This window comes from Periophthalmus magnuspinnatus, chromosome 8 (assembly GCF_009829125.3).
Source record: "Periophthalmus magnuspinnatus isolate fPerMag1 chromosome 8, fPerMag1.2.pri, whole genome shotgun sequence".
In the NCBI taxonomy this organism is placed as follows: Eukaryota; Metazoa; Chordata; class Actinopteri; order Gobiiformes; family Gobiidae; genus Periophthalmus; species Periophthalmus magnuspinnatus.
Window position 1 is genome coordinate 2,312,585 of NC_047133.1, and position 25,852 is coordinate 2,338,436.

At 41.4% G+C, this 25,852-nt stretch overlaps 1 protein-coding gene across 1 annotated transcript; it reads right to left on the bottom strand.

The window, feature by feature from the left end:
• Positions 1-5,541: 5,541 nt before the first annotated feature.
• LOC129456464 (putative nuclease HARBI1) lies at positions 5,542-21,250 on the bottom strand. The gene is made up of 5 exons (XM_055223764.1): positions 21,232-21,250; positions 20,005-21,072; positions 17,667-17,761; positions 9,617-9,771; positions 5,542-5,846 (listed from the first exon to the last, which is right to left on the bottom strand). The coding sequence occupies exons 2-5, from the start codon at positions 21,064-21,066 to the stop codon at positions 5,542-5,544; spliced, it is 1,617 nt and encodes a 538-aa protein (XP_055079739.1). The 5' UTR covers positions 21,067-21,072; positions 21,232-21,250.
• Between the last annotated feature and the right edge of the window lie 4,602 nt (positions 21,251-25,852).

Here is a 25,852-nt window from a genome sequence, read left to right on the forward strand (position 1 = left end):
CATAAAAGTTTATTCTCAGATTATTAAACTGCAAATGTGTCACCAACGTGTCCAGTTTTGCTTTTTGTTGGAGTATTTTCCATTTTTTATGAGGCAAAACAGCGAAAATCCCATTTAGTGTCTCAGTTTTGGTGCAGCTTGCTCTTAGTAATCTGGTGTTAAATGTTCTGTATCAATGATTAACAAACAGGACGAGCGGATGAGGGATTCTGGGAGTTTTCGAAGTCGTCCCTTATAGATAAACTTCATACGATGCTGTTCTTTTCTAACAGACAGTGATGATAGTGAGTGGGAGGAGCTGGAGACCTGGCGTTTCAACATTTACGGACATTTCTGTTGGACATTTCCTCCAAAACGCTCGACTCTCCCTTAAAAAATCTCTCTTATAATCATGTAGCGTCGATTTTCGCATGTGAACGCAACCTATTCATCCGTTTTCTCTGGCAGCGACTTGTGTAGAACATCCAAACGCTCAGACCAGATGGACGAGGGTCTGTTTCAGTCGCCTCCAGCTGAACCCTCCCGCAGACACAGCGTCGTGCGATAATAAGGGCTGCGCCGGTGCGTTTGAGGTCATAAAAAGTTACAGTACGATGAATGCAACTCTCATGTCGTTATTTTTACCGCTGCATGGTGTTTTCTTTACCTTGTCTTGTCTTTCACTTGGATGCGCTCGATTCACCTCCAATATTTCACTTTCCTCCCAAACGGGACGCTGCGCTTGAAGTGTCTCGCTCCCCGGAGAAAACACTAAAGTGAATGTTTTGCAGTCGTGCGTTACCTAAAAAGCGCGTGCCCTACTTAAACTACCATTCTACTCAACTTTCTCTGTCTCTGGGTGATAATAAAGTTCTGGTGGTGCGCTCTGATTGGCTGCGCTCGGGTGAGTTTGACAGATTTGAAGTGGAGCTAAACGCTAAATCTGAACTAGATCGGTTTCAAACAAAGGCGTAAACACAATTTCAATCCAAAATGGCCGACTTCCTGTTCACCGTAGGGCTGCGCTTCGACTTTAGGCTCGTTTCACGGAGATCTGACGCTGCTCTGAACGTCACGGCGTCCAATTTGTGGTCGCGCAGTTGAATTCGTACAGGTCGGACATGGTCGTGATGCCCGTTTTATTACGTTTTTTTGCCGTTCCGGTCGATTTTACACGCCCATGTGATGCTTTTTGTAAACGTTCAGGGCGTCAAAAGCTGCAGATTTACGTAGTTTAGTCTGAAAATTGCCAAAAAATAATTTGACTTTTAGACCAACCATATAGTTTAGTAGCAAAAAGTTGATTTTATTGTTTATTAGCCTGAGCCAGTAACAAAGGGTGTTGCTCCTGATCGCTATATCGCGGTTCGCCCTTCTCATTCTCGCTGTTTCGCGGATTTTTCAAATGCAATTCTACTCGCTTTTTTGACAGCATACGGTACGCCAGGACGAAGAGGCGCGGTCAGAGGAAGTGTGAAATACGCCTGAGTCACTATTAACTAATTAAACGAGGAAGAAATGTGAGAAAATGTTAACGCCTGTGTGAGAAAAGTGTATAAAGTGTGTGGTGAGGGGTTTTACAGCAAAAACAGAGAGAATAATTGTAAAAAATAAGATGATACTTCGCGGATTTTGTCTATTGCGGGTTATTTTTAGAACGTGATCAACACGATAAACGAGGGAACACTGTAATAATAATAATAATAATAATAAGAAGAAGAAAACGATCAGAAACAACATCTTTCATTACTGGTTCACGCTAATAATAAACTTTTTGCTACTGAACAGTACGATCGATCTAAAAGTAAAGTGTCTTTTTTGTCAGTTTTCAGAGTAAACTACGTAAATCTGCAGCTTTTTTAAGTTGTAATTACAAACAGCTCGCGGCAGGGGCGGAGTTTAAAGTGTGGAAGCCTTTTAGACCAATCACACGGCTCCTCGTACGTTTTTATATTTTCTTTACTCCTCCACGTTTGGCCCAGATTAGCGTCTCTACTTGAAGATGTTTAGTTCCACTTTAAATACTTAATTCTTCTCTCTGTGGTCAGAAATGATGTACCGCAGCTTTAAGAAAATAAAGACAGCAGCGGGAGCAGGATTTGACCTTGTGTTAACGTGGAAATTAGATGGTAATATGATTTAACGATGGAAAATAACCAGGACACGACGGTTTGCAGTGATAATACTAAAGAAACCCACACTATTCCTCTTTCTATCCCTATTTCCGTGCGATCGAACCTTCTCTCGCTCCATCCTGTGTATTCTTTGCGACTGTCCGTGTTTGTGTTTTGAATGCAATAAGAACTACTTTATTTACCCGACTGTTGACCGTGACGCTGAACACTCCGCAAACTCCATCTTCATACATTCCATGCATGTCGAGGAAACATGGCGTCTGCGATATAACCTGCTTTTGGTGTTAAATATGGCGTTTTTTTTTGTTGTTTTTTTCGTTTGACCCGCTCCCCAGACAAAGAGGAAAGTGCCTGTTGATTCGATTCGAGCTAATTCCGCATCGGTGTTCAATTTTCTCCAGATGTTTACAGATAAAAAGACACGTTTCCGGTGCAAAATCAGGTCAAATATCGGGGGTACGTCTGCTGCGCGGGTTTGTCGCCTGATGCGCTTACGTCACAGTTCATGTACGCTGATTAAATTGTTGTATTTTTGTTGATTTTTTTTTCTAATAATTGAAATAAAGCCTGAGCTCGTTGTCTGCTAAGTTTCATCCCGTTGCGTTGATGTTTTATTTCCCGCTGTTTGTTGAACTGTCTCTGTCTTGTGTCGTGTTGTTTTGTGTCGTGTGAAATATTTTTAAATAAACACAGATTTTTGAATGTATCTTACAGTTTGTACAGTGAAAAACTTCTTATTAAACTTATTTATTTTTCGATCAAGGGCGAATAACAATAGCGCATTCACTTTCAGACTGAAGGGACACGACGTTTTTATTTATAATTAACTAATTCCAGAGAGAAAAACCACAGCTTCGACGAGAAATAACGAGTTTAATGTTGTTTTAGAGACGTGTCCGTGTTTTTAAAAATGAAAAATGATGTTTTAAAAGCGCAGATTTTTAGGGACATGATGATAGCGATGAACGTTCAAGTGTAAACCAAATGTTGACCTTCTGTTTTGTTAGTTAAATGTTACATAATGAAAAAAGAACAGCTCTCAGCTCGAATACAAATGAAAGAATGACCACACGTCCCACAAATAAGTCAATAAAAAAAAAGCAGGTTATGATGAAGCAGCATTGATTGTAAAGGCTTCATTAAATACAGGATTCAGTTTTTTGGTGGATGTTCTTCTTGCAGTTAAACGCTCACATTATAACTGTTTCTGAGGATAGATCCAGGGCCGGTCCCAGCTTTTCAGGGGGCCCTAAGCTAAATTTGCCTCTCGGGCCCCGGAGAACAACGGTGGACAACGTTCTGACTCTGCTCTCGTCACTTTGACCAGTTGTTTTTGTGTTTATTTGACCAACATCAGACTGAAAACATCCAGAATGGCACAAAAACCACCACAGTCACAAGAACAGAACACAAACATATAAGAGGGGGTCAGGATTTTTGAATTTCTACACATTTTTTCTTCATTTCTGGTGGATTTTAATGTGTTCCAGTTGTGACAGTGTTTCTTACATTTACATTACGTCAGGTCCTTGTGTCAGCGTAAACACAGAGCTGCCCTCACCTCTGCCCGACTCAAAAACAAATGGATTCCGCAGTAGATATTTTACTACTATAGATATAAAACAAATGTAAAATGTTGTTTTAGAGGGATATTTAGGCTGTAAACACACAAGCCCTGTGTCCAATAAAACTTGATATATTATGTTATTTTCAGTATAAATGTGTGGACTCTTGGGGCCCCCTGCTGACCTCGGGGCCCTAAGCAGCTGCTCATTCTGCTTATAGTCTGAACCGGCCCTGGATATATCTATTACATATCAGTGTTTTATCAGAAAATGAAAATGAATCGTGTCAATACTCGATATCACAGTGATAATATAAAGATGTCACTTCCTTAAATATATTGCAGTGCGTTATTATTTTGCAGGTGGAGTCGGTTGGTGCAGTCCCGGTGCGTCAAGGGCCCGACACCTTTAAAAGCTCGTTCTGGCTCACCCCGGTCCCAGCTGCTCACCTGCACGTCCCACACTTCTTTTTTATTACTTTGCTTCACAACATTCATGATTGCACACACACATATTTCACGTCACACACTCGCACTTACACCCTGGACATTCACGCACATCCACGCCTCATTAAAACCTGATTTAAGTCAATTAATCTGGTAAATAAACACTTTATTTCGTCGAATATGTGTTTTTTTGCGTGTTTTCTGTCACGGTTCGGGGCCGGTTCATGACGACGACGACACATTTTCAACATAAACGTGTCGCTAATCTAGTTTTTGTGTTGATTAGTGTCTTATTTTTTATTCTTTTGACGACCCTTTTACAAATTTGCATAAACAACATGAATTCTAAAGCAATAATCTGTTCAAATCTTGTCATTTTAACCCGAATCGAGCGGGACATCGCACCCCTCAGCCTGTCCATCTTCTTCCTAAACCTCTTTTCTTCCTGCCATGTGGTACACGCCAAAGTTTACACATTTAATACGACATTATTGGGTAGAAACTGCATTTAAAACGACAATAATAAAACCCTAATAGGCCCAGACGCAGCTCAGCCTGAATAAACAAACCCTGACAATAAAAGAATCACATTCATGATTCTCTCCTTACATCATCCTGCCACACTGTATTCTCACCCTCCTCTCATCTTCACCTCCTCCACCTCCTCTTCACTCTCCCCCTTTTCATCACTTGTCACATGTTCTTTCGCTCGCGTCCCATTTTTTTTTTTCCCGCGGTTCGTCCTCCGACATTCGCTGACAACAGAGAACGAAACGTCAAGACACGAGACGCTGACATTTCTCACAGATCTGCGGAAAAAACAGAACGGCTGGAAAACGAGGAAAACAATCCAAATAATTCAAAGTTTTTAAGTCCTTGTTTGCGCTTTGCCAGTCAGTTACGTAATGCGTTTTGTGCCGTGATGAGTTTGATCCAATAAAACGAAAGAGCCGAGGGGAAACTGACATCGCAAATGAAAATTAAAAACACACGGCAGAGCTGAAACTGAAGATGAGCTGACCCTGCATGTTCCAGCTCCGTCTCGAATGTACTGCAGTGTATTCATGCAAAAAGATACAGCAGCGCGTCTCAAACAGCGGCTCACGGGCTTCGAGAAGGTGCCAGGTTCGATTCCCGGGCCTCGTGTTGTTATGGTCTTACGCTCTTCCCATTTTATTGCACCAAGATTGAAAGCGTTTATCGTCATACAGTAGGAAACATCTCCCTTTACAACGAAATTCTTACTTTTCTGATCACACTGGACGCCAAATTATAGAGAAAATTAGGTGTAAAATAGATAAATAATAAGATAAACCGAGAGATCAAATAAAAAATAGTGCAAATGATCATGTTCAAGATGTTAAGAGTCAATGGGCGTTGGAAAAAAAGAGTTCTTGAGTCTGGTTGTCTTTCGTTTCACACTTCTGTAGCTCTTTTGCTGGGGGTGGGTGGGGTCATTGAAGATGGAGGCAGCTCTCCTGTGTGACTCTGCGATGGTGGATGTTCCGCAGAGCATGTTTGTGGAGTCCTGGTGATGTTTGTGGAGGTCTTTATCGCTCTCTGCAGGCGTTTTAGGACCTTCACCGTGACGCAGATGGTCAGGATGGACTCGGTGATGCAGCTGTAGAAGTTTCTGAGGATTTTGGGCGACGTGGCGAGTTTCCTCTGGACATAAATCCGCTGTCGAGACTTCTTCTTCACCTGCGTTGCGTTGTTGCGGTCTGTCCTTTGTTTTATGTGTGTTTGTGTTGAATCTCTCCTCTTTTCTCCGTGTAATCCTGGCTGTGTGAGTCCTCTTTGTGGATTGAAGGACCATTTTCCAAACCGGTCAATCCCGGGGCTCACCTGCAGCCGCCTCCCCCCGTTTAAGGAGATCGTGTGTGTGTCTCTTTTGTTACGTCACTAAATCAGAAGTGACTCTGTGTTTGTTTGTCAAGATTTTGTCACGTTATTGCACTTTACCTTTGTTAATCTTTTGTTTAAACCCTGCACATTTCCTTTTATTTGAATATTTCAGATTTCTTTTGTTCAATTTACCCTTTTACAACCTCGTTCTTTCAATTACGTCTCACTTTATCATTTTTCCATCTTGATTTGTTGGCTTGTTACTTCCCTGACTGCGAATGTGGTAGAAATTTTAGCCAATATACACCGCGAGAAGTGTTAAAAAACCCACACTAATCAAATCCTTTAGTCTCACAGGAGGCCAGAGGTCACTTTGTGGTTTCCTTTTACCTTTTTATCTGTTGTTTGATCGTCTTCACCCGTGTTCAGATGCAAATGTAAAGGTGAAACGTCTCTGAGATAAGAAAGACAAACGTCCAGCCGGTTTGACCTAAATGTAAACCGTCCTGGGGGAAGGGCGCGGACCTCAGACTTTATTTAAATGTGTTTACGCCATCGCCCTGGGCCGACCGCAGCAGAAACTGTCTGTCGGTAGTGAGTCTGTTTATGTTTTTTCTTATAGCCTCGGATTCAAATGTGTATAAATACGACATTTCACAGCCTATAAACCGATCTGCACTAAACTGGACACTTTATAACACCGGGCACCTTAATAATCCATGTTTGCGCTGTTGTTCTGATGTTGTAGTTTTTATTTTGAAGCTTTTTTTTAACTTTCTGCACGTCCTTATTTGTGCTTATTCAGTGTTTTACGTTGCACTTTATCAAAAAGGCAATAAAAGTCTTCTGATTCTCATTCTGAACAAAGAGAAAGAAAGAGAGAAAAGCTTTTACCCCCCTCCGCTAACACGCAGAACATGTAAAAAGATGCACATCAGCGGACAGGAAACAGCACAGTTAGTGTAAAAGGACATGTGGTCTGGGGGCATCAAAGTTAGTTATAAACTTTGGATTTAAGGGGATAAAAACTATAGATACATCTACAATGAAAGGGAAAGTAGACCTAGGTTTGTGTAAGGTTTGGTTTGGACACAGATACAGTTTTAAATGTTGTTTTTGTAAGTTAAAACAAGAACATGACGCGAAAGTGACTGGCATTTTAATACTGAAAATGTAATAAATCAACAAATCTTGTATGTTTTGGTATTATTTTACAGATAATTTCCACCACGTCAACCCTAAAAAACTGTTTCCTGCTCCTGACAGGTCACGGAATGTTAAGTTAAGTTAAATAAAGCGCTAAATAAAGTGACTCCTGGCTGAAAAACGTGGCTGTTATAAGCTGGTCGTTAGCGTGCGAGTAAGTTACAGTGAATAAATTAGGCTTTTTCGTCCCCCACGCTGCTAAAATTGCAGTGTTGCTGTTACAAAATGTGCCTGTCACAGCTAGTTTCAGTCTACTTTTAGCTCGGGGTGGAGGTTTGACACTTTTCAAACAGGCAGAGAAAGGAGAGTACGTGGGAGGACCCGTCGCTGTCTGAAAACTGTTACAATCCTGACAGAAAAACGAGCGTTATGTTAATGTACATCACGAGCGCTGGACCATTAATCTTTGACCTTAAACTGCCCGCAACAGACTGTCTCCATATATCACCCGACGTTACATCACGCTCGCCGTCAGATTACCAATCCCTATCTAATCCATAGCGTCCCAACAGACTGTAATCTCGGAGTAATCCACGGGAAACGCGAGTCGATTTTTCATCTGTTGTTGTCACGGCAACGTAAAGTACAATATGAGGCCTTGGTGAATTATGATGCGATGTACAGATGGTCGGCTGTTACGTTATTATGTCTATTCGGTGTGTTGTGTAAGACTGGAAGAAACTCCGGCGAGCAGAACGAGGACGAAAAGCGACGGTCAAGAGCCAAATGAAAACGCAGAGCGACTCCGTTTGACCAGTTTATCGAAACATTTTTAATAAATACAGTCGCTGAGATAATTATTAGGTGTCATTGTCAGTTTATATCAAGAGTAAGAGTAGAATTTAACATGACAAGAGTTCTTCAAAAAAAAAACTAAAAAAACACATAAAATCTTCATTAAAAACTGCACATTTCTTTGATTTATTTTTTATTTTATCAAACCATGTGCCACTGCTTAACACTTTTTGGTTTTGCAGTGGCTATTTTGGCAAATTCGACAGGGGATAAGACTCTTTAGAGCAGCTGTGTCTGTATAAAAGACTGTCCAGAGCCCATTTAGTTCTGTTATATCACTGGTTTAGTTCAGTTGTTATCCCTCGTTGCACCACTAGAGGCGCCAAGGACACGCAAATGATTATTTTACGTTCATCGTCTTTGTCTCGGACTGACTTAATGTCTGAATTATAGTGTGCGTCCCTTAGATTTAAAAAGTATTCTGTGTATTTTGTGATATTATGTTTAGAACTTATACTTATAATTTGACCGTGTAGCTTTAGAGTTTTGAGTATAACTTTGGAATGTATTTATACTTTTTATTTATTCATACACGCTCGCCTCGTGACTAGACCGGCCTCCCATCGGTCATTTTGTTAACTTCTTTGTGTTCACATGATGTAAATAACCGCGCGGTTGCTTGTGTAACCACCATTTTGATTTGTGATTGACATATTGTTTGTATTTGTTTATTCCTTCTCTTGTAGATAACCACACACACACACACACACACACACACACACACCCCAACCCACTCTTTCTCACACATACACGCCCCAAGTGAGGTCATTAAAGGAACGTTCTACCTGTACCTGCCTGTGGACTCCCTCCTTCTTCAGAGAGAGAGACGTTTTACCGTTAATAAGACTATTTTTAGGTCTGTGTCACAATGTAATGTGATTTTATTCAGGTTATAGAGGTAGAATCGCTTCAATTTGTTAAAAATACCCAAAAACTTTATGATAGTTTGATGCAGGTGGTGCCAGAAACTCCACCCAGCTCCAGACACAAACACAGAAAAACAGAAAAACCCCAATCCTGACAGAACTCGAGCTAAACTTCTTGCAAATTCGTCGCTAAAACGTCGATATTTATCTTAGTTTTACCACTTTTCTTGATTTACTGCAGTACAAGTATTCACCATGAGTACTTTTTCCACACGTGCGGCGCTTCAGTTCATTAGTTATAAACCGTAGTGATTTAAAACTGCAAATACTTTTAATCGAATATTCATTTTGGGATTGAATTGGGACAGTTTAGGAGCGAAAGGACCAACAAAGATAGATCTGAGGGCCGCGTTTCGCCCCTGGGCCGCAGTTTGGACCACCAGCAATTTCTCAATGTTTACACGTGGATCCATTTTATTTATATTGTTATTGTTTTACTAAAAAAATAACCACACTGCAACTATTCTTAATCTATGAATCAACTCCATACAACCACTCGTCTTTTACTCCATATATTTTCCGATAATATTTAAAGAACAGACTGCGCGCGCAAAGGAAAAGCTGGAACACCCCCGTTTCCGTGACTGCTAATCTTACTCCCGCTTCACTTACTCATCGTTTTTTCCTGGTCGAGCGCAGGATCAGCCCACCTCTTCATCCCCTGCGGCGCACATGGCTCTCTCCCAGTTTAGCAGACACACTCAAAAGGCCCGTCCAACCTCCCCACTGCGCCACCATCTGGACAGGAACATACTCCATCACCCACTCAGCACCTCCGTCTCCATCCTCCAACGCCTCGTCCTCGCCGAGGCTGTCATTCTGGCGGATGTAGGACGCTTTGTACGGGCCAAGTGCGGAACGGGAGCTGTTAAATCTGTTGGAAAAATAACTTATACAAAATTTGAGCGTCATTTTTTTTTCTACGGAGACGCCATTTTGTGTCGTCTGGTCCCATGTGTGCGCTTAGTATGGACTCGGATTTGTGATGTTATGACACGTAGCGGCCACAAGAGGTCAGTAACAAGAGAAATAATCGTTACTTTACATGGACATTGACTAGAAAATGTACAGTTATTGCAAAATTGTATCCAGCCACATGCAGTACTGACTATCAGACACGACTTGGCAACACAATTTAGCAAAAAAAACAAATCTAAGTGTGATTTTTCAGACTATTAAAAGTAAGATTATGTTCTTTGTGCACATTGTAAACATTTCCAGGAGCATTAACGTTTGAGAAAAGACTGATAAACATTTCAGAACATGCTCAGAGAGATCGAAACTACAAGTGGAACAAGAGTTTTCTACAGAACCTCCTGAGGCCCGAGCTCTGGCAGGACTTTATTTGCAAAAATTATTAAGAGCTTGAACACAGACATTTTGTGTAAAAACATAATGAGAAACAATTGTACCTCTAGGAACAATGTGTCTCATTTGTGCTGCTGACAGGTGCAGGAAGACGTATGCCTTTAAAAATAAATAAATAAATAAATAAATAAATAAATAAATAAATAAATAAATAAATAAATAAATATATTAAATAAAAATAAAAAATAAATAAATATTCTAAACTCTTAGAAATATTCAAAATTGAACACATTCTTGTTGCTGTTCTTCTAAAAATTTTCACTGTGGCCTAAACAACCCAAAATGTGTTGTCCACAGATGAGGACACCAGGACTCAGGAGGATAAAGACACGTTTGATTCTTGCAGACGACAGTGCAGCCTTTGCGATTTAATAACTGCACCAGCTTCATTTGTGGACTTCATTTTGATTAAAGGGCTTTATTTGACTTGGAACTGTGAGTCAAGATCGTGTTCTAGTGCGATAGTTCTCCAGTCTTTGCCTATTTCTGCATTTTATAACTGTTGAAATTGCACCGTGAGAGAGAAAAACTGTCTGGGCCTGACTGGATAAACCTGTCAGTGTCTTATCTGTTGTTTTGTTTTTTTACCTGAGAAAATGTAAACAGCGATAAATGTGGTGTAAAAAAGCACAGGGTGGTGTGTGTGTCGTAAAGACTGAAGGACCAAAGATACAGACTCGGGGAAACAGTTCGACAGAGTTTATTTGCAGATAAATTAATGTGAATGAAGGTAGACGGAGCGGACAGTCGGGAGAGGCGTCGTCGTGAGTCGCGGGGTCAGAGGCTGAGGTGTTCGTACCGGTCGTGGAGAGCTGGGTCGGAGACGGAGGAGCGTGATCACACAGTGGAGACACGGATGAATAAACCGGAACATGACGTGAAGGACGACCTGTGGAAATACCGTGGAAGGTGACAGGACGATCTGGCGCAGAGTATCGGGTCCTCAGTCCCTTTTGTCCTCGCGGGTGGAGGCTCGGTTGCTCGGTCAGAAGCAGGCGGAGGTGTGTGGAGGTGGCGTCAGAGTCTCCGCCCAACTCCAGGCGCAAACACAAGGAAGAGGGTAAAACAGCACAGAACACACAAAAAAACAAAACAAATCCTGACTGTGTGGTTGGAGGGGCCAGATATACAGATAATTAATTATAATATTACCTTGTTGTATTAATGTGAGGGATAATATAGAGTCAATGATTAAAAGTCAAAGGTTTGGGCAGCAGAATAATGCCGTCTATGTTTCTTTCTCACTGTTTTCTGAAGAGTAAAACTGACTCAAGAGAACCACACACTGTACTATTAAACCACTCACTTTTATCTGGTACTTCTCTTACTTGGTTGTTCTCCCAAAAAAGAAACTGAAGCAGCGTCTTCAAAAAAAAAAAGGTGACAAATTTAACAACTATAGCTCTATATCACTTTCACAGTTTTTAAAGTCCTTGAAAACTGGTTTGTAGAAAAATTTAAGATAGAGAAACATACATTTATTTGTGAAAAGCGGCAGTCAGACCTCGAAGATCTATGAACTCGGCTGTAATCGAGAAAATTATCAACGCAACTGACAAAAAACAATAAAACAATATGTAACCGGAATATTTATTGACTTGTGAAAAGCTTTTGACGCCATAAATCATGAGCTTTTATCAAAATTATACTATGGATCTATGGAAACTAATGGGCAAAACTGGTGAAATGTGGAGTTCCTCAAGGGTCCGTTTTGGGGCCATTACTTTTTTTTAAATTTTGTTTGTTAATGATTTGTGCAACTCTTTGAAAAATCTGCAGTTCTTGTGGGAGTAATATAAAACAAAAAAAAGAGAGAGCATGAAAGAAGAAGTGGAAAAAGTGAGAGTTTGGTTTAATCAAAATAAGCTTTTTAAAACTGGGAAAAAACTAAGTATATAATTTTTGGCAACAAAGAATGAAAATATGACAGTAGCTATTGATGATGTTAACATAGAGAGATTAAGAAATAAAATTCTTGGGATAATTTTGAATAAAAAATGAAATGAAATATTGGTATTTTATATAAAGTAAAAGATTTGTTAGACTGTAAATCACTTTGTACGTTATAAAAGTCATTAATTCTCTCATATTTTAGCCACTGCTCAGATGTTTGAGGCAATGATTAACCAAAAAAGAGCAATATTTCAGAGTCTTTTCACACCAGTCATCCGTTTGTTAGTCTAATTAGTCTCATTAGTTCATTTTAAGATTTTATTTGTTATGTGAAAAGCCAAACAAAACCTTTTTACATTTGTTTTGTGCAGCTGTGACCATAAGAAAGAGTATTTTTTTTCCAAACTGTACTCTCAAGGACAACATTAAAACAGAAATATGTCTCTGTACATGGAGTTATGCCATGGGAATCATTAAATCAGTGTATATAAATTAAAAAATAAATGTACAAGGACAAAATAATGAGGATTACGGACTATGTGGCTCAGGAAAGTGAATGAAATGAGGCTGTTGTGAACCTGCACACGAGCCAAGACTCAATGAACATGTTTATTTAATGTTTATTTTAATGATGCATGAAAGGATTTATCTTCTTCCTGTTCCTTTCGTTCATGCCAATAACGTCCAGGCACATCAAGTTATGCCACGAGCGATACATAAATAGATTGTATTACCAAATGCGTGACGTAAAGAGCGTGTATCTCGAAAATGAAAGTAGATTCAAATGAGGTTCAGGACCTTTAATAGCGCAGAATTATTTCCTGTGGATTCTTATTGTTTTGAAATCCAAGCCTAGTCACAGTCTGCCCCGCGGCATTTGACATTTTGGCTTGAGAAATGTAATATTGATGTGGATGGAGAGCCACAGGTGCTGCAGAGACTGTGGCTGAACAGCACAGAGCCCTGCAGGGAGCGTCCTCATTGATATTCCGTTCAGGTGGGCTGCCTCGGCGCTCATATGTTGTGGTGAAACACAATCTCACAGCAATAACTCTGCAAATGACTGTGGGAATGGGGCTGCGTAAATACTGCGGCGTAAAATGGCAGCGCTGCCGTTTTCTCAATGTTTTCATGAGTTTTGTTTCACGTCGCTGATAAATGTAACTGGACAATGTGCAAGAGTAATAAATATATTCAAAAACGTGCGAAAAGATGCAGGTTTTGTCGTCATATTTTCAAAGACATGGGGAAATTCTAGACAAATTTAAGAGATTTTTAATATGGTGTATGATGCGTAAATTATACACTCTACACTCTACACTTTGAAACGTGTTCTTACAGTGAGTGTGCTTGCATTTCCACAAACCCGACTCTTATAGCTGGCTGTAATCTTCCACGTTATGGCGTAAGACTTTAATTTCCACGGATAATGTTCTGTATATAACTGTATAAATAACCCGAAACAGGCGAAATCCGTGAAGTATCAGCTTTATTTTTTACATTATTCTCTCAGTTTTTGTCTGTAAAACCCCTCACCACACACTTTATACACTTTTCTCACACAGGCGTTAACATTTTCTCACATTTCTCTCTCGTTTAAACTCTCTCAAAGTTCAAACCTTCGTCGGCACCTTTGAACGTTTCATCGACATTGTGGGTTTTGTCGGGGAGAAAACAAATCGCAAACGTACAGCACTTCAGAGTCACACTGAGATCCAATGTTTATGTAAATTTGTCACATTCTGCACGTCCATATGACACAAAAGTACTCGTCTGTGTGTTTTATACTTGTTCTGATGCAGCTCAACATCAGTTTAAAGCTTCAGGAAAGGTTCATTTCTGTCCTGTGAATGTGACTTTTTAATATTTTTACCTGCTCAAATGAATATCTAGTTTTGATGCTACATTTATTATTAATTACTATCTGATTTTTGATCATTTTTGACCATCCTAATGTAAAGTTCTGATTAGAAATTCGACTTTTATTACAATAACAACAACAAACTTAATTGCTTTACAGTGATATTAAAAACAGTCCCACCCAACCACCCCACAGCCCAACAACCCGACCCCAACACATCAATAAACACAACCAGACAACCCCCCAACCCAACACACACTCCCACCCCCCACCCCAACACGTGTAAAAATACCTTTGGTTTCATTAAAATATGTTTAATGCAATAGGCTGGATAAAGATGAACCAGATGAGAGAGAGAACCACCAGAGGAACCATCTGCACCAGGAGCAGGGTCACCCACAGCCACAGGACACCAGGGCCCAGAGAAGAGATGAGGTCAAGACCAAAACCTCCAGGGCCCAGGAGCCAGGGCCCAGGAGCCACAGCCAAACACAGCCCCCGGTGCAGAGGGCTCCTCAGAGGAAACACTGGCAAATCTAAAATTACTAAAAGAAATAAAATAAATCAAAGCTTAAACAAGTAAATAAAACATAAGTAAAACATGGATGTCAACATAAACACACGAGCCTAAATAAGCCTAAATAAATAAAGAAGTAAACTAAGGCTCATGTTCGTACGATAACAGTTACTCCTTTTACTAATTCCTTGCACACGGTGTGACTTGCAGCTCTGTTACTCCACACCTCCTCAGAGCGCGGTATATTTGGTCCCACCGCTGTCTGTACCGTGTTTTCATCTTTTGATTCCTTTTGATACAATTCCATCACACAACACCGCAGACACTTTCTTCAGAACGCATGATGAAATAGAATCAAATCTAACATTCATAACAGCAAAATGTAAAAATATAAACCTGGATCTGGTTTGTTTTTCTTTAGGATCGCTGTAGTTGTGGTAAATGTGTATACGCTCTAAAACGACGGCTTCTCTGACACGTTAAGAACTGTTCTGATGGCGCGATCTCTTGTTTTCCTCATACAATTCCAGTCAGATTTAGATTTGACACATGGTTTCTAGTCCTGCTACTTCTAATCCCACCATCAAATGTGCAGAAATGTTGCGTGCAAAGTGTTCAACTATTTATAAAGATGCATATGGAGCAGAAATGAGGACGTACACCAGCTGCATCAGAATCACAGAAGGAGCAGTGGAGTCTGGACGGGCTTAAAACACATTTAAAAGGCCAAGTTAACAGTTTGTTACAGTCGTCCAGGTCGCGATTCATTGCAAAAGAAAGATTACAAAAGAAATATTACCCATTGTTTGTAGCACAGACTCCAGCCGGACAATGAGACCAAACATCAACACAGCAGGATTTGTCAGTAAGTATTTGTCAAGAATCTCCCATTTGACCCGGATAAGACGATGATTTCCTCTGATGTGACTTTTCTTTTCACTTCCTCCACATCAGTAGCGGTGGAGGAAACAAAGTGGAGGCTACTGCACGAAACTAAGCTAAAAGAGAGAACTAAACTGTCACCTGTTTAGACCGAATCTGCAAACTGAACTGAAAATATGTGGCATTTAAACCAATTTCCAGCAGAGGAAACTTCTATAAATCCACTTGTAACCCCCCGACTCAAGACAAATATATTAAAATAATGTAATAGGTCGGACCAAGCGCAAGGTTTGTAAGGCTACAATGAAAATAAGACTAGAGTGAGTGTAAGTGAAACGGCAGGAGACAGAAATGAGCAATGAAGGTTTAGTTAATCAGAAAAATAAAATAAAAATAAAATGGTTAACAAACTAACAAGTCAGGTCAAGGTTCATCGCAAAAGAAAGATTACAAAAAAAACAATCGTTGCTTTAGTCCCAGTAGAAATATGTCAGAAGCTCAAAGTCAAAGCCACAGGTCGGTTGAAACGACATAAGGAAACCAAAGAATGCCACAAAAAGAAGTTTATGCAACTCTGAAAACAAGCTAACCCCGGGGATCAGAGAGACAAGGGGAACGGGGATGAACCCGGCGAACCTGTGCACAAGGAATGCTGGGTAAAAAACCTCTCTGACCGTGAGCGCACACAGACAGAGAGAGAGGTTTTGTCTGCAGAAAGTCTAAAAATCTAACCCGATCCTCACAGTGGACGATGTTACAGCAGCAGAAACAACGGGAAATCGTCACATTTTTATACGGCGCTTTTCCACGTTCAAGGCTTTACGTTAAGGAAAGACTTGAAAGCAAACACTGCAAACACTGAGGGTGAGGTGGGTTAATTGTCTTGCCCAAGGACACAATAACAGTTCATTTGTGGGACATGAAATCGCATCTTTGCACTTCCCCCACATCAGTAGCGGTGGAGGCAGCAAAGAGGAGACAACTGCAAGACGCTGAGCTAAAAGAGAGAACCAAACTGACGAAATCTGCAAACTGAACTGAAAATACGTGGCATTTGACCCAATTTCTTCAGGCAAATCCAGAGTTGTGCCGTGGGTTCACCGGTCTCTCCTATTACGGCTAACTTACTGTAAATATGGAACAAAAAAAGGACGTATTAGCCTCTTTTCCGGTCACTCCACCCATGTATCGGTGTGGCTACGTGGATGACAACTGGACTAAAATCAAAATTCAAGATCTGGAAGCCTTCAAGTTCACACGAGAAAAGGCTAGAGGGAACAAAACTGGCTTTGTTAGATTGCGCAGTAACTATAAAAGAGGATCAGTGCGGTAGACGTCTTCAGGAAGCCCACACTCAACGACCAATACCTGCTTTTTCAATTCACACCAACACAGGAGTCAAACACAGAAGGAAAAGTGAAAGAACAAGACGTAAAGAAAGTCCTCTCTGCTTGTGGATATCAAAATGGGCGTTCAATAGAGCTAAAAGAGCTAAAAAAGAAAAAAAAAACAACGAAACAGAACAATAGAGAATGAGAATCTAGGAGAAAAGGTGTAACGATTCCCTACAGAGAATATTCAGACAGCATGAAATCGCAGTGTATTTCATATGTACAAGACGTCATTTATCTCATTTATTTAAAAGTCCCTCCTCAGACTTCAGACAAAATAAGGAAAACAGATGTGAGAGGAACCGTTAAGGGCCTGAACGATTACACCGAGCCAACAAACAGAAACCGTAAACAAATAGGTGTTAGTTTCAGTATTAGCTCCTCCCTTCAGACAGATTTAAGGCCGTGTCCAGCAGTAATCTGACCAAAACTGAAGAACGAGCAGCTAAACGTCTTTACTCTAAAACAGGGATGTCCAAACTATGGCTCGGGGGCCAAACGCAGCCCTCAGATCTACTTTTATTAGCCCTCAAACCTTCAGTTGAACGGGCCCAATTTATCATAATCTGTATTTTTAATGGAAATTTGACTAATCCTACCAATATAACCTAAAAACACATCACTTTGCATTAATATTTCAAGCCTTATTTAAAGTATGAAGTCAAAACTATGTTAAATGCACCTTAAACGCCCTTCCTGACGAATATTTTTCAACATATGGCCCTCGGTGAAAAGAGTTTGGGCTCCCCTGCTCTAAAGCTTTTGTCACAGTTGAATTTTTATAGGTTTTGCCATAGACTTGATGAAGTACCCACCCCGCCCTTCATTCACGCTTTAACCTACAGCTGAATTCTTACGGGATTGTCGTTTCACGTGGAAATGAGTCTTCACACACGCTCACAGCTGGATGTCGTTGGCCCAGACTGAAACTGTGACGATCAAGAGACAAGACCTGGAAAACAAAACACATTTAAATGAAGTTAGAATCTACACCTGAGCGCCCCCGATACCAACTTTACAAAATGAACTTCCCTTTATTCGAAAAAAAAGTGAAACCAGGTCAGACACGTAAAAGTCAAAAGAGAAATGAAGCTGTGAAGATGCAAGTCTGAGCTGTTTTAGACCAGTTTGAACAAAATGCGACGTAATGATCCACGTGTGTTTATCACCAAGCGCTAAAAAAAAAGGATAACGTCTCAAACACCTCATAAAATACGATCTATAGGCTGTGTAGAAATACTCAAACTAACGTAACAAAGTAAATGTAGAGGACAGAATGAGTGAAAATGACTTAATCGTGCGTGGCAGTTCTTCTTACAAACGGTTTGGGATGTGTTTTCCTCGCACAGCCCACAGTTTAGTTTTGCCATTGTTGCTTTTTGAACAAAGACTCCGCAGCCTGAATCCTGCGAGGGGGAGTGTGAATATGACTGTAGTGTGAGATTGCTGACTCAGACAAAGTGTGAAATGTATGAGTTTACACATTATTATTCTAGATTTATTCCTGAGACATTGTTCACTGCGTTTAAGCCTTTATCTGCGGCCAATAAAACACACACTGGCACGTTTGTCTGGAGCAGTGTTTCGGACTTTAAAACACGTCCGTCTTCATCTGCGTTTTCTGTCCTTGGAATATTTTCAGTAGCAGATACACTGTCCCCAAAGAGTTCCCCTCCGCCGTCTGCTCAGAGTTAATTATGGTCATGATGAGGCAGAAAAAGAGTCTGATTTTAACCTTTACATTTAGGCCACAGTTTGCATCTTATTATAAAATCCCTTTGGTCTGATCAGCACAACTCACTGCAGGTCTGTTAATGTCCATCAGACTGTACTGGACATGGGGACATTTATTGTACTTTCCTGCTAATGTTAAAGATGAACTGATTGTAATTGTAATAAAATGTGAGTTTAATGTGTGTTCACGGGGACGCTGCCTGTAAAACACATGGAGCTGTGCCCGGCGCTGTGGCAGTGTCTGTGTGATCAACAAATCACTCCATAAACTCCAACTGGTCCAAAACTCAGCTGTCCGCATTATCACACACACACCCTCCCATCACCACATCACACCTGCACCAGCTCCACTGGCTCCATCACGCACCGCATACACTACAAAATCATACTCCTCACATACAAAGCTCTCCACAACCTGGCCCCTCCATACCTGTCTGACCTCATTCACATCTCCACACCCGCCCGCTCCCTCCGCTCCTCCTCTTCCCTGCACCTCACTGTCCCTCCTGCCCGTCTTGTCACTATGGGGAGCAGAGCCTTCAGCTGCTCTGGAACTCCCTCCCTCACGACCTCCGCAACACACACTCACTCCCACACTTCAAATCTAAACTCAAAACTCATCTGTTTAGAAAGGCCTTCTCATCCTGACCTCTCTGACCATAACTGCTCTGTGTTTTAATCTATATTTGCTTTAATCTATATTTGTTTTTAAATGTATTTTTAATCATTTTACATTGTTCAGTTTGTATTGTGTACGTATGTATGTACGGCGACCTTGAGAGCCTTGAAAGGCGCCTAACAAATAAAATGTATTATTATTATTAACATCAGGCCTTTACGTGTGTTTGTTTTCCCCGTGTCTGACTGAGTTTCCTCCTGGCACTTCACTTTACCACATTAACACAAAAAAACATGCAGCGTCAGTACAATCCTCCAGCTGAGGCCAAACCTAACGACAAGATCACAGAGAGGTTTGGCCCTGCAGCGCCCCCTGCTCCTGCTCAGGGTCCATAGTGACACGGGCCAGTGGTGAGGACGGGTCAAATACAGGGGTCAAATACAGGGGTCAAGTACAGGGGATGATAAAGTGCACTTACTGTTATTGAAATAAATCACTCCACGCACATGTCTCAGGTTTCTTAGTTCAAGAAATCACTTTATAGTTATTTTAGTCCTTTAAACACTGTGAGATTAAGAAAAGTTACAAAATCACACAGGAAAATGTGAGAAGAGCAGCCAAACGTAAAACAGAGTCGAGTGTGTCTGTGCATGTGTCGACTCAAATCAGTTTGAACAACCTTCAAAATAATCAAACAGAGGTGGAAATATTTAAACACAGGCACGTTGTCTTAAGTTGTCAAGAAACTGCTTTATTATGAAAGAATAACTTGTTTTTGTTGTACTTCAGTAACTTTTAAACACAGAACTTAAGTGTGAGTCTTATTCTGTTTGTTGCATTACAGTTTTGTCACACAGCTCCTGTGCCAGCTCAGCTCTTCTCTGCTCTGCTGCAGACTCTGTTTTTAGTTCAGTCTGGGGCAGGTGCATGGCAGTGTCCAGTCTTCTAACTCTCTTTATTATTTCCTCGTCCACATCCTCAACACATCCATGACGTAGAGCCATGTTATGTAACACACAACTCGCCACAAAGAACATCCCGACCTTCTCTGGGCTGTACTGTAGTGAGCGAGGTGGTTTGTCCAAGCATCTGAATCGCTTTTTTAACATCCCGACTGTTCTGTCCATTGCACTGAACGTGTCCAAATGAAATATGTTAAATAACAGCTCTGGTTTGGTCTTGGGGCTGATAAACGGCGTAATCAGCCACGGTTTGAGAGGATAGGCCGTGTCCCCGAGCAGACATCCATCTGGAGCAGGCTCTTTCTCAAAGATGGAAGGAATCACAGATTTTTCCAAGATGGAGGAGTCTGGAGTTGTAGCAGGGAAATCAGCAGATACTTGTGTTATTTTACAGGAAGCATCACACATGATTTGAACACTGATGGAGTGAGTTCCTTCATTATTTACGTACGGTGGAGCATTGCCAACCGGAGCACGCAGCACCACATGAGCACAGTCGACTACACCGAGGACATGGGGCACTCCAAACTTCTCCTTGAACTGCTTCTTCACGTCGGCTTGACTCTCGTGTGTGTCGGGAAATACAATGAAGTTTGCAGCGCGCTGAACCAGGGCCTTGGAGACGGCTGTGATGGCGCCGCTCACGGTGGTTTGAGAGATGCCTCCTGTAGAACCCAGAGGATTCTGAACAGAACCAGTGGCAAAGAAATGCAGAGCAGAAATGACCCGCACTGCGACGGGGACGGAGTAGGGGAAGGATGGAATCTTGGAGGACAGATCCTCGGCCAGTAGGTGACACACCTCATTGACCACCTCACGGGAGAGATGCAGACTCTGCAGACACTCCTCCTCTGTGAGAGAGAGGTATGTACTTCTGTTCTTGTGGACTCTCTCCTTCCTTCTCTTTACAGCAGTGATCCTCATACCAAGAATGTACTCCATTTGACTCTGTAAAGAAAACACCATAAGACTCATGCACACACACTCTGTTGTTTATGATAAAGAAGGGCCCAGGACATTTTAATTAACATCAAATAGCCCTTTCCACGCTTAAACCTCAGAAGCATTTCTTCTATTGTGTGTTAAGAGGGAGATAGAGTAACTTACATTGAGTTGCTGCAGACCGGCTCTGCTCCACACACACACACACACACACACACACACACCTCTGTGGGGGAGTTACTTCTGCTCTAAGGCCCCGGCTCCAGAGGAACCTCAAAATGGCTGAATGAAAGAAGGCGGAACTTTGTGGAGGAGGGGCAGTTTGTGCAGGAATTCCTTTAGTTCAGTGGCACAGAGTCTGGCCTTTAAACTTTAAAATGACTCATTTGATGAACAAGGCCAATCCAGACCATTTCATTTCAAAGTTACTGTTCCATTTATTTCAGGAACATTTAGACCAGGCCTGGGCCTAAGGACCTTCACACAAAAACAGATCAAGAATATCTATTTGGATATGAATAATGTAGAGTGGTGATGTTTGGGGAGAGAGCTCTACAAAAGATCAAACTGTTGTATTAAAAAGCTCATGGTCCTTTAAGATTCTCTGAGGTGGCTCTTTGATAAAGTTACTTTTGTTTTGCGCAGCTCCTCATTCCACTCATTTCACTCATTCCACTCATTTCACTCCTCTGAACTGCCTCCGCCCCTGGTTTACCTTGTCAGTGATCCTTTTTTACTTATATTCAGTTTTCTCTCTCTTTCCTGCGCTCCTGGACTCCTCCTGTGCCATCAGCCTCTCCGTGCGCTTTTACGCACAGACTCCACAGTATAACGTGGATATGCCAAAAATCCATCAGGAAAACCGAAGTGGGGACATTTTTATATTTTTATCTTAATTCTGAAACAGGGAAAACTCGAACTTTTCCCTCTTGTGCCCCCGGGGCGGGGCTTAGAGGCTCCAGGGAAAAGAAAAGCGTTTGGCGCTTCCCCCTGGGACCAGCCCTGGGACCAGCCCTTCCCCCTGGACCAGCCCTTCCTCCTGGGACACACTCCAGTCCAGTGCGCCACATTCAGGAGGAGCACATGGGGCGGCGTGGTGAGCCTGTGGTGGGGGATCTCCCGCAGAGTCGCAGAGGTTTGCGCTTCACTGATGAAGAAGTTGCGCTGCTCGTGGAAGAAGTTAACAAGCGCAAAATGATCATTTATGGCAACGGAAACATTGTCCCCCTGCCGACCGAGGTACAGCTCTGAGAACTCTACATGTTTAGCCTCATGCTGCTCTTCTCATCCAAACAATGCGCTGTTTGCACATTCTGACAATATTCTGCCATGGCTCTTGTAGACTAATCATAGACTGGATTGTATGTTTGTGTTCCTGTTCCCAACTTTTTAGAACTTTTCACCTTCCAAAACATGTTTAAAGTGTGAATTGCTATTGCTACTTTTCTATCATTCTGAAACTCAGGGACAGACTGTTTCTCTCATTTAACTGAATGATAAGAATGAATCATCTAAACTCTGTCCTGATCTTTTGTTAAACTCTGTCCTGATCTTTTGTTAAACTCTGTCCTGATCTTTTGTTAAACTCTGTCCTGATCTTTTGTTAAACTCTGTCCTGATCTTTTGTTAAACTCGTGTTTGCCTTGTCCAGGTGAAACTGGCCTGGGAGGAGATCGCAGAGATCATCACATCACTGTGTGGCATCAAAAGAAATGCTGAACAATGCAGAAAGAGATTTAACGACATCAAGAGACGAGGACAGACTGTTGCGCTTCCCCGTAAGAGAGGACGGCCTCCGAAGAGCCGTGAAGACGACACTGAGACGGTCTGTTCAGTGAGTCTGCTGGAATCTAGAAACAATCTGGAGCCAGTGGATTTGGAATTTGATATTCTTGGTAACGACATTTTACTTTCTGTTCAGTTAAGGTGCAGTCAGATTTGTGCACACCCCGGTTTTGTCTCGTATGAATTAAAACATTCACTCTGCGAACAACCAGCCTGACGGAGCAGAGGATGAAAGATCAAATCAGGTTTTTGTTTTTTCCGCTCACCTCAGATTAACACGGTTTAGTTTCCCTGTATTTAAAACAGCTCAGTTGTTTTAGTTTGCACTTCAAAGGTCGCGCCTCCTTTTTAAAACGTCCATTGTTCTGTAAATGCACTTTATCACTGCGCTAAGTGTCCTTCACACCCAGTCACAGAAACAACACGTCTCACACTGCTCTATTTTGACCCCTCACCATCTGCTGGACGTCCCCCGTTCCCGGTGCAAACAGTAGGGGGTGATCGTTCTTTTGCAGTGTCCAAAACTCTGGAACTCTTTGCCCATTGAGTTACGTTCCATCTCAGACCTCCCTCTGTTTAAAGCCAAACTTAAAACTTATTTATTTAGAATGGCTTTTCGCACTTAGCCCTGTGAGTCTTTCTTTATTTTCCTGGTGTAACGTGCTCTGTTGATTTGTACGATGTTTATTGTTTTTAATGTTGTGCAGCACTTTGGGCAGCTTTGGTTGTTGGAAGATGCTGTAGAGATAAAATTAGATTGATTGATTGGTCTGCACATTTATAAACGAGTGTTCTGTCTCAGGATTTATCTAAACGGCTCGTGTGATCATCCTGTCATATCTCACCACAACAGGACTTTAAACAACGCACTTTAACTTAGTGGATTTATGTAGTGTGTTGTCTTTTCTATGTGGTTTGTGTTTCTTTAAAATCTGTTTGAATGCAGTGTCTTGTGCGGTTTAAACATTATAAACTCTACTTCAATGCTAACGCTCTGTCTCGCTGCGCAGCTCCTATAGAAGACGACCCAGACTACGACCCGAGCCCGAAGAAACGAGCCGCCGTGAAGCCCGTCGTGCCCGAAGCCCTGACCCACCCCGTCCCCCCGTCCCCCCGCACGGCCCCTCCGCCCCCCAAACCCAGGAGCAGCAACAGCAGCGGCGGCGCGGGGGCCAAGGCGGACGAGAATCACCACCCCTTCCTGGAGCTGCAGCAGGCGGGTTTCGACATGCTGGAGAGGGAGCTGTCGGGCTTCCAGAGCAGCGTCACGACCCTGCGCGACCACGTGAGCCAGATCGAGGCGCTGCTGCGGCCCATCGGACACATCGCTGACAGCCTGACTCGTATCGCCGACGCCGTGGAGCGCCTCACGTCCCCTCCGTCTCCTTAAGCGCAGTATCAAGATCTGTGCGAACGCGGGCCAAGCGAGCGTAGTTAGCAGCGGCGCAGCGATTAAACTGAGAAAAACGACCGGAATCTTCAGCTGGACAGTGACGTTATTGAATCCAAAAGGTCAAAAAAGGTGAAACCGCTTCAGATTTTCAATAATAATGTGTTTTATTTGTAAATATTCTCCATTTAGAAGCCTTCAGTTGCTATATTTCGACCTTTCGACTATTTAAATACATTATAAACAAGACAAAGTGCAGCTCGACTTATAAATTCTCCGATGGTGGTTTGTTATTTATATGAACTGCCCCTTAAACCCCCCACAGCTCAGTCCAGTCCTCACACCTTTTGTATTTAAATCAAACACAGCAGGAACCTCCTTTCAGATGTATTTACTGCAGAGAGGGACTATCGGGGGCAGGGTCAAAGGTCAGAGTGAACTGTTTACATGTTTATATTCAGTGCGTCGTTACAATCTTTAAGAGAAGAAAACTATTTTATCATTTTAATCATTTTATCTGGAGTGTATAGACCTGAAAACAAAGGGCTAAAGAAAAAAAGTGTGATTTTTTAATATAAATACACAGACTATTTGTAATATTTCTCATGTTGATGCCTGTTTTACTACGTCGTTACTTTTAATCCTGGTTAAAAAATCTGAATATACAAAGAAATAATCTTTTGGCTGATTGAGCACTACAAAAATGATCACAGACGAGACCAGAATGTGTCCAAACTTTTGTCTGGCGCTGTGTTTTATTGTTTTTTTTCTTTTTCTACCTCATGTTGTGGTGCAGTTGGTGGATTAATGTGAATGTGCTTAAGCTCTGGACATTTGTTTTTAGTTGGTGCTTAAAGTTTCAGCTTCTCTAAACTGTGAGTTGATTAAACCCGAGGCTTTCGCTGTTTGAACTGACCTTTTGTTTATATAAATGATATATTTTCCTGCTCATGTGGCCGTGTCTGTGATTAAAACACTGTCTCCAAACTTTATAATAGATCTATTTTTTTTAAAACTCAGTGTGTTCAGTCTGAGGAAATGTTTCTTTTATATTGTGAAATGATGTTGGTTGTTTTGTTTAAATAAATTTCAAAAATATAATTGCATTGGGCATGTTGTTATTATTTTATGTGTATTTAAAGCTGCCATCTGTGAGTTTATTTTATTTTTGTAGATGTGAAAACCAGACAGAATCGGCAGGAATCTAACATCCAATCAAATTACAAATGTTTGCTTTAATAATTCTTGACTTATTTTATTTATTTGTAAAGGACCAGCACATATTAACGCACATGTAAATATAAGATTTTAGCCGATGTGGGATATTACATCATGTTGTAGAGACTGAAACCGAGACTGAAATACAGTTTATTCACTTTAAACACAAACTGCATCAAGTAAAAATGACCCACTCTTATTTATCTGTAACTCTTATTTATCATTTTAAGTCACGACAGACAGATTTGTAAAAGTAAAACTTGAACATTGGTCACTAAATTGTCTTATACGAGTTCATATGTCAAATGTACGGAGCCCGGCATAGGACATTTGCAAAATATAATATTAATGCGTGGCCACGAGACAGTATCATGTTCCCACACGATATTATCT

Excerpts from the sequence above, each read along its gene's own strand:
- LOC129456464 (XM_055223764.1), bottom strand. The coding sequence starts at position 21,066 with ATGGAGTACATTCTTGGTATGAGGATCACTGCTGTAAAGAGAAGGAAG. Across the intron at positions 17,762-20,004 it reads AGGAGCTGTGTGACAAAACT|GTCTTGTCTCTTGATCGTCA; the intron begins GTAATGCAACAA and ends TTTGTTTTCCAG. Across the intron at positions 5,847-9,616 it reads GATGGTGGCGCAGTGGGGAG|ACCGCAACAACGCAACGCAG; the intron begins GTTGGACGGGCC and ends AACAAAGGACAG.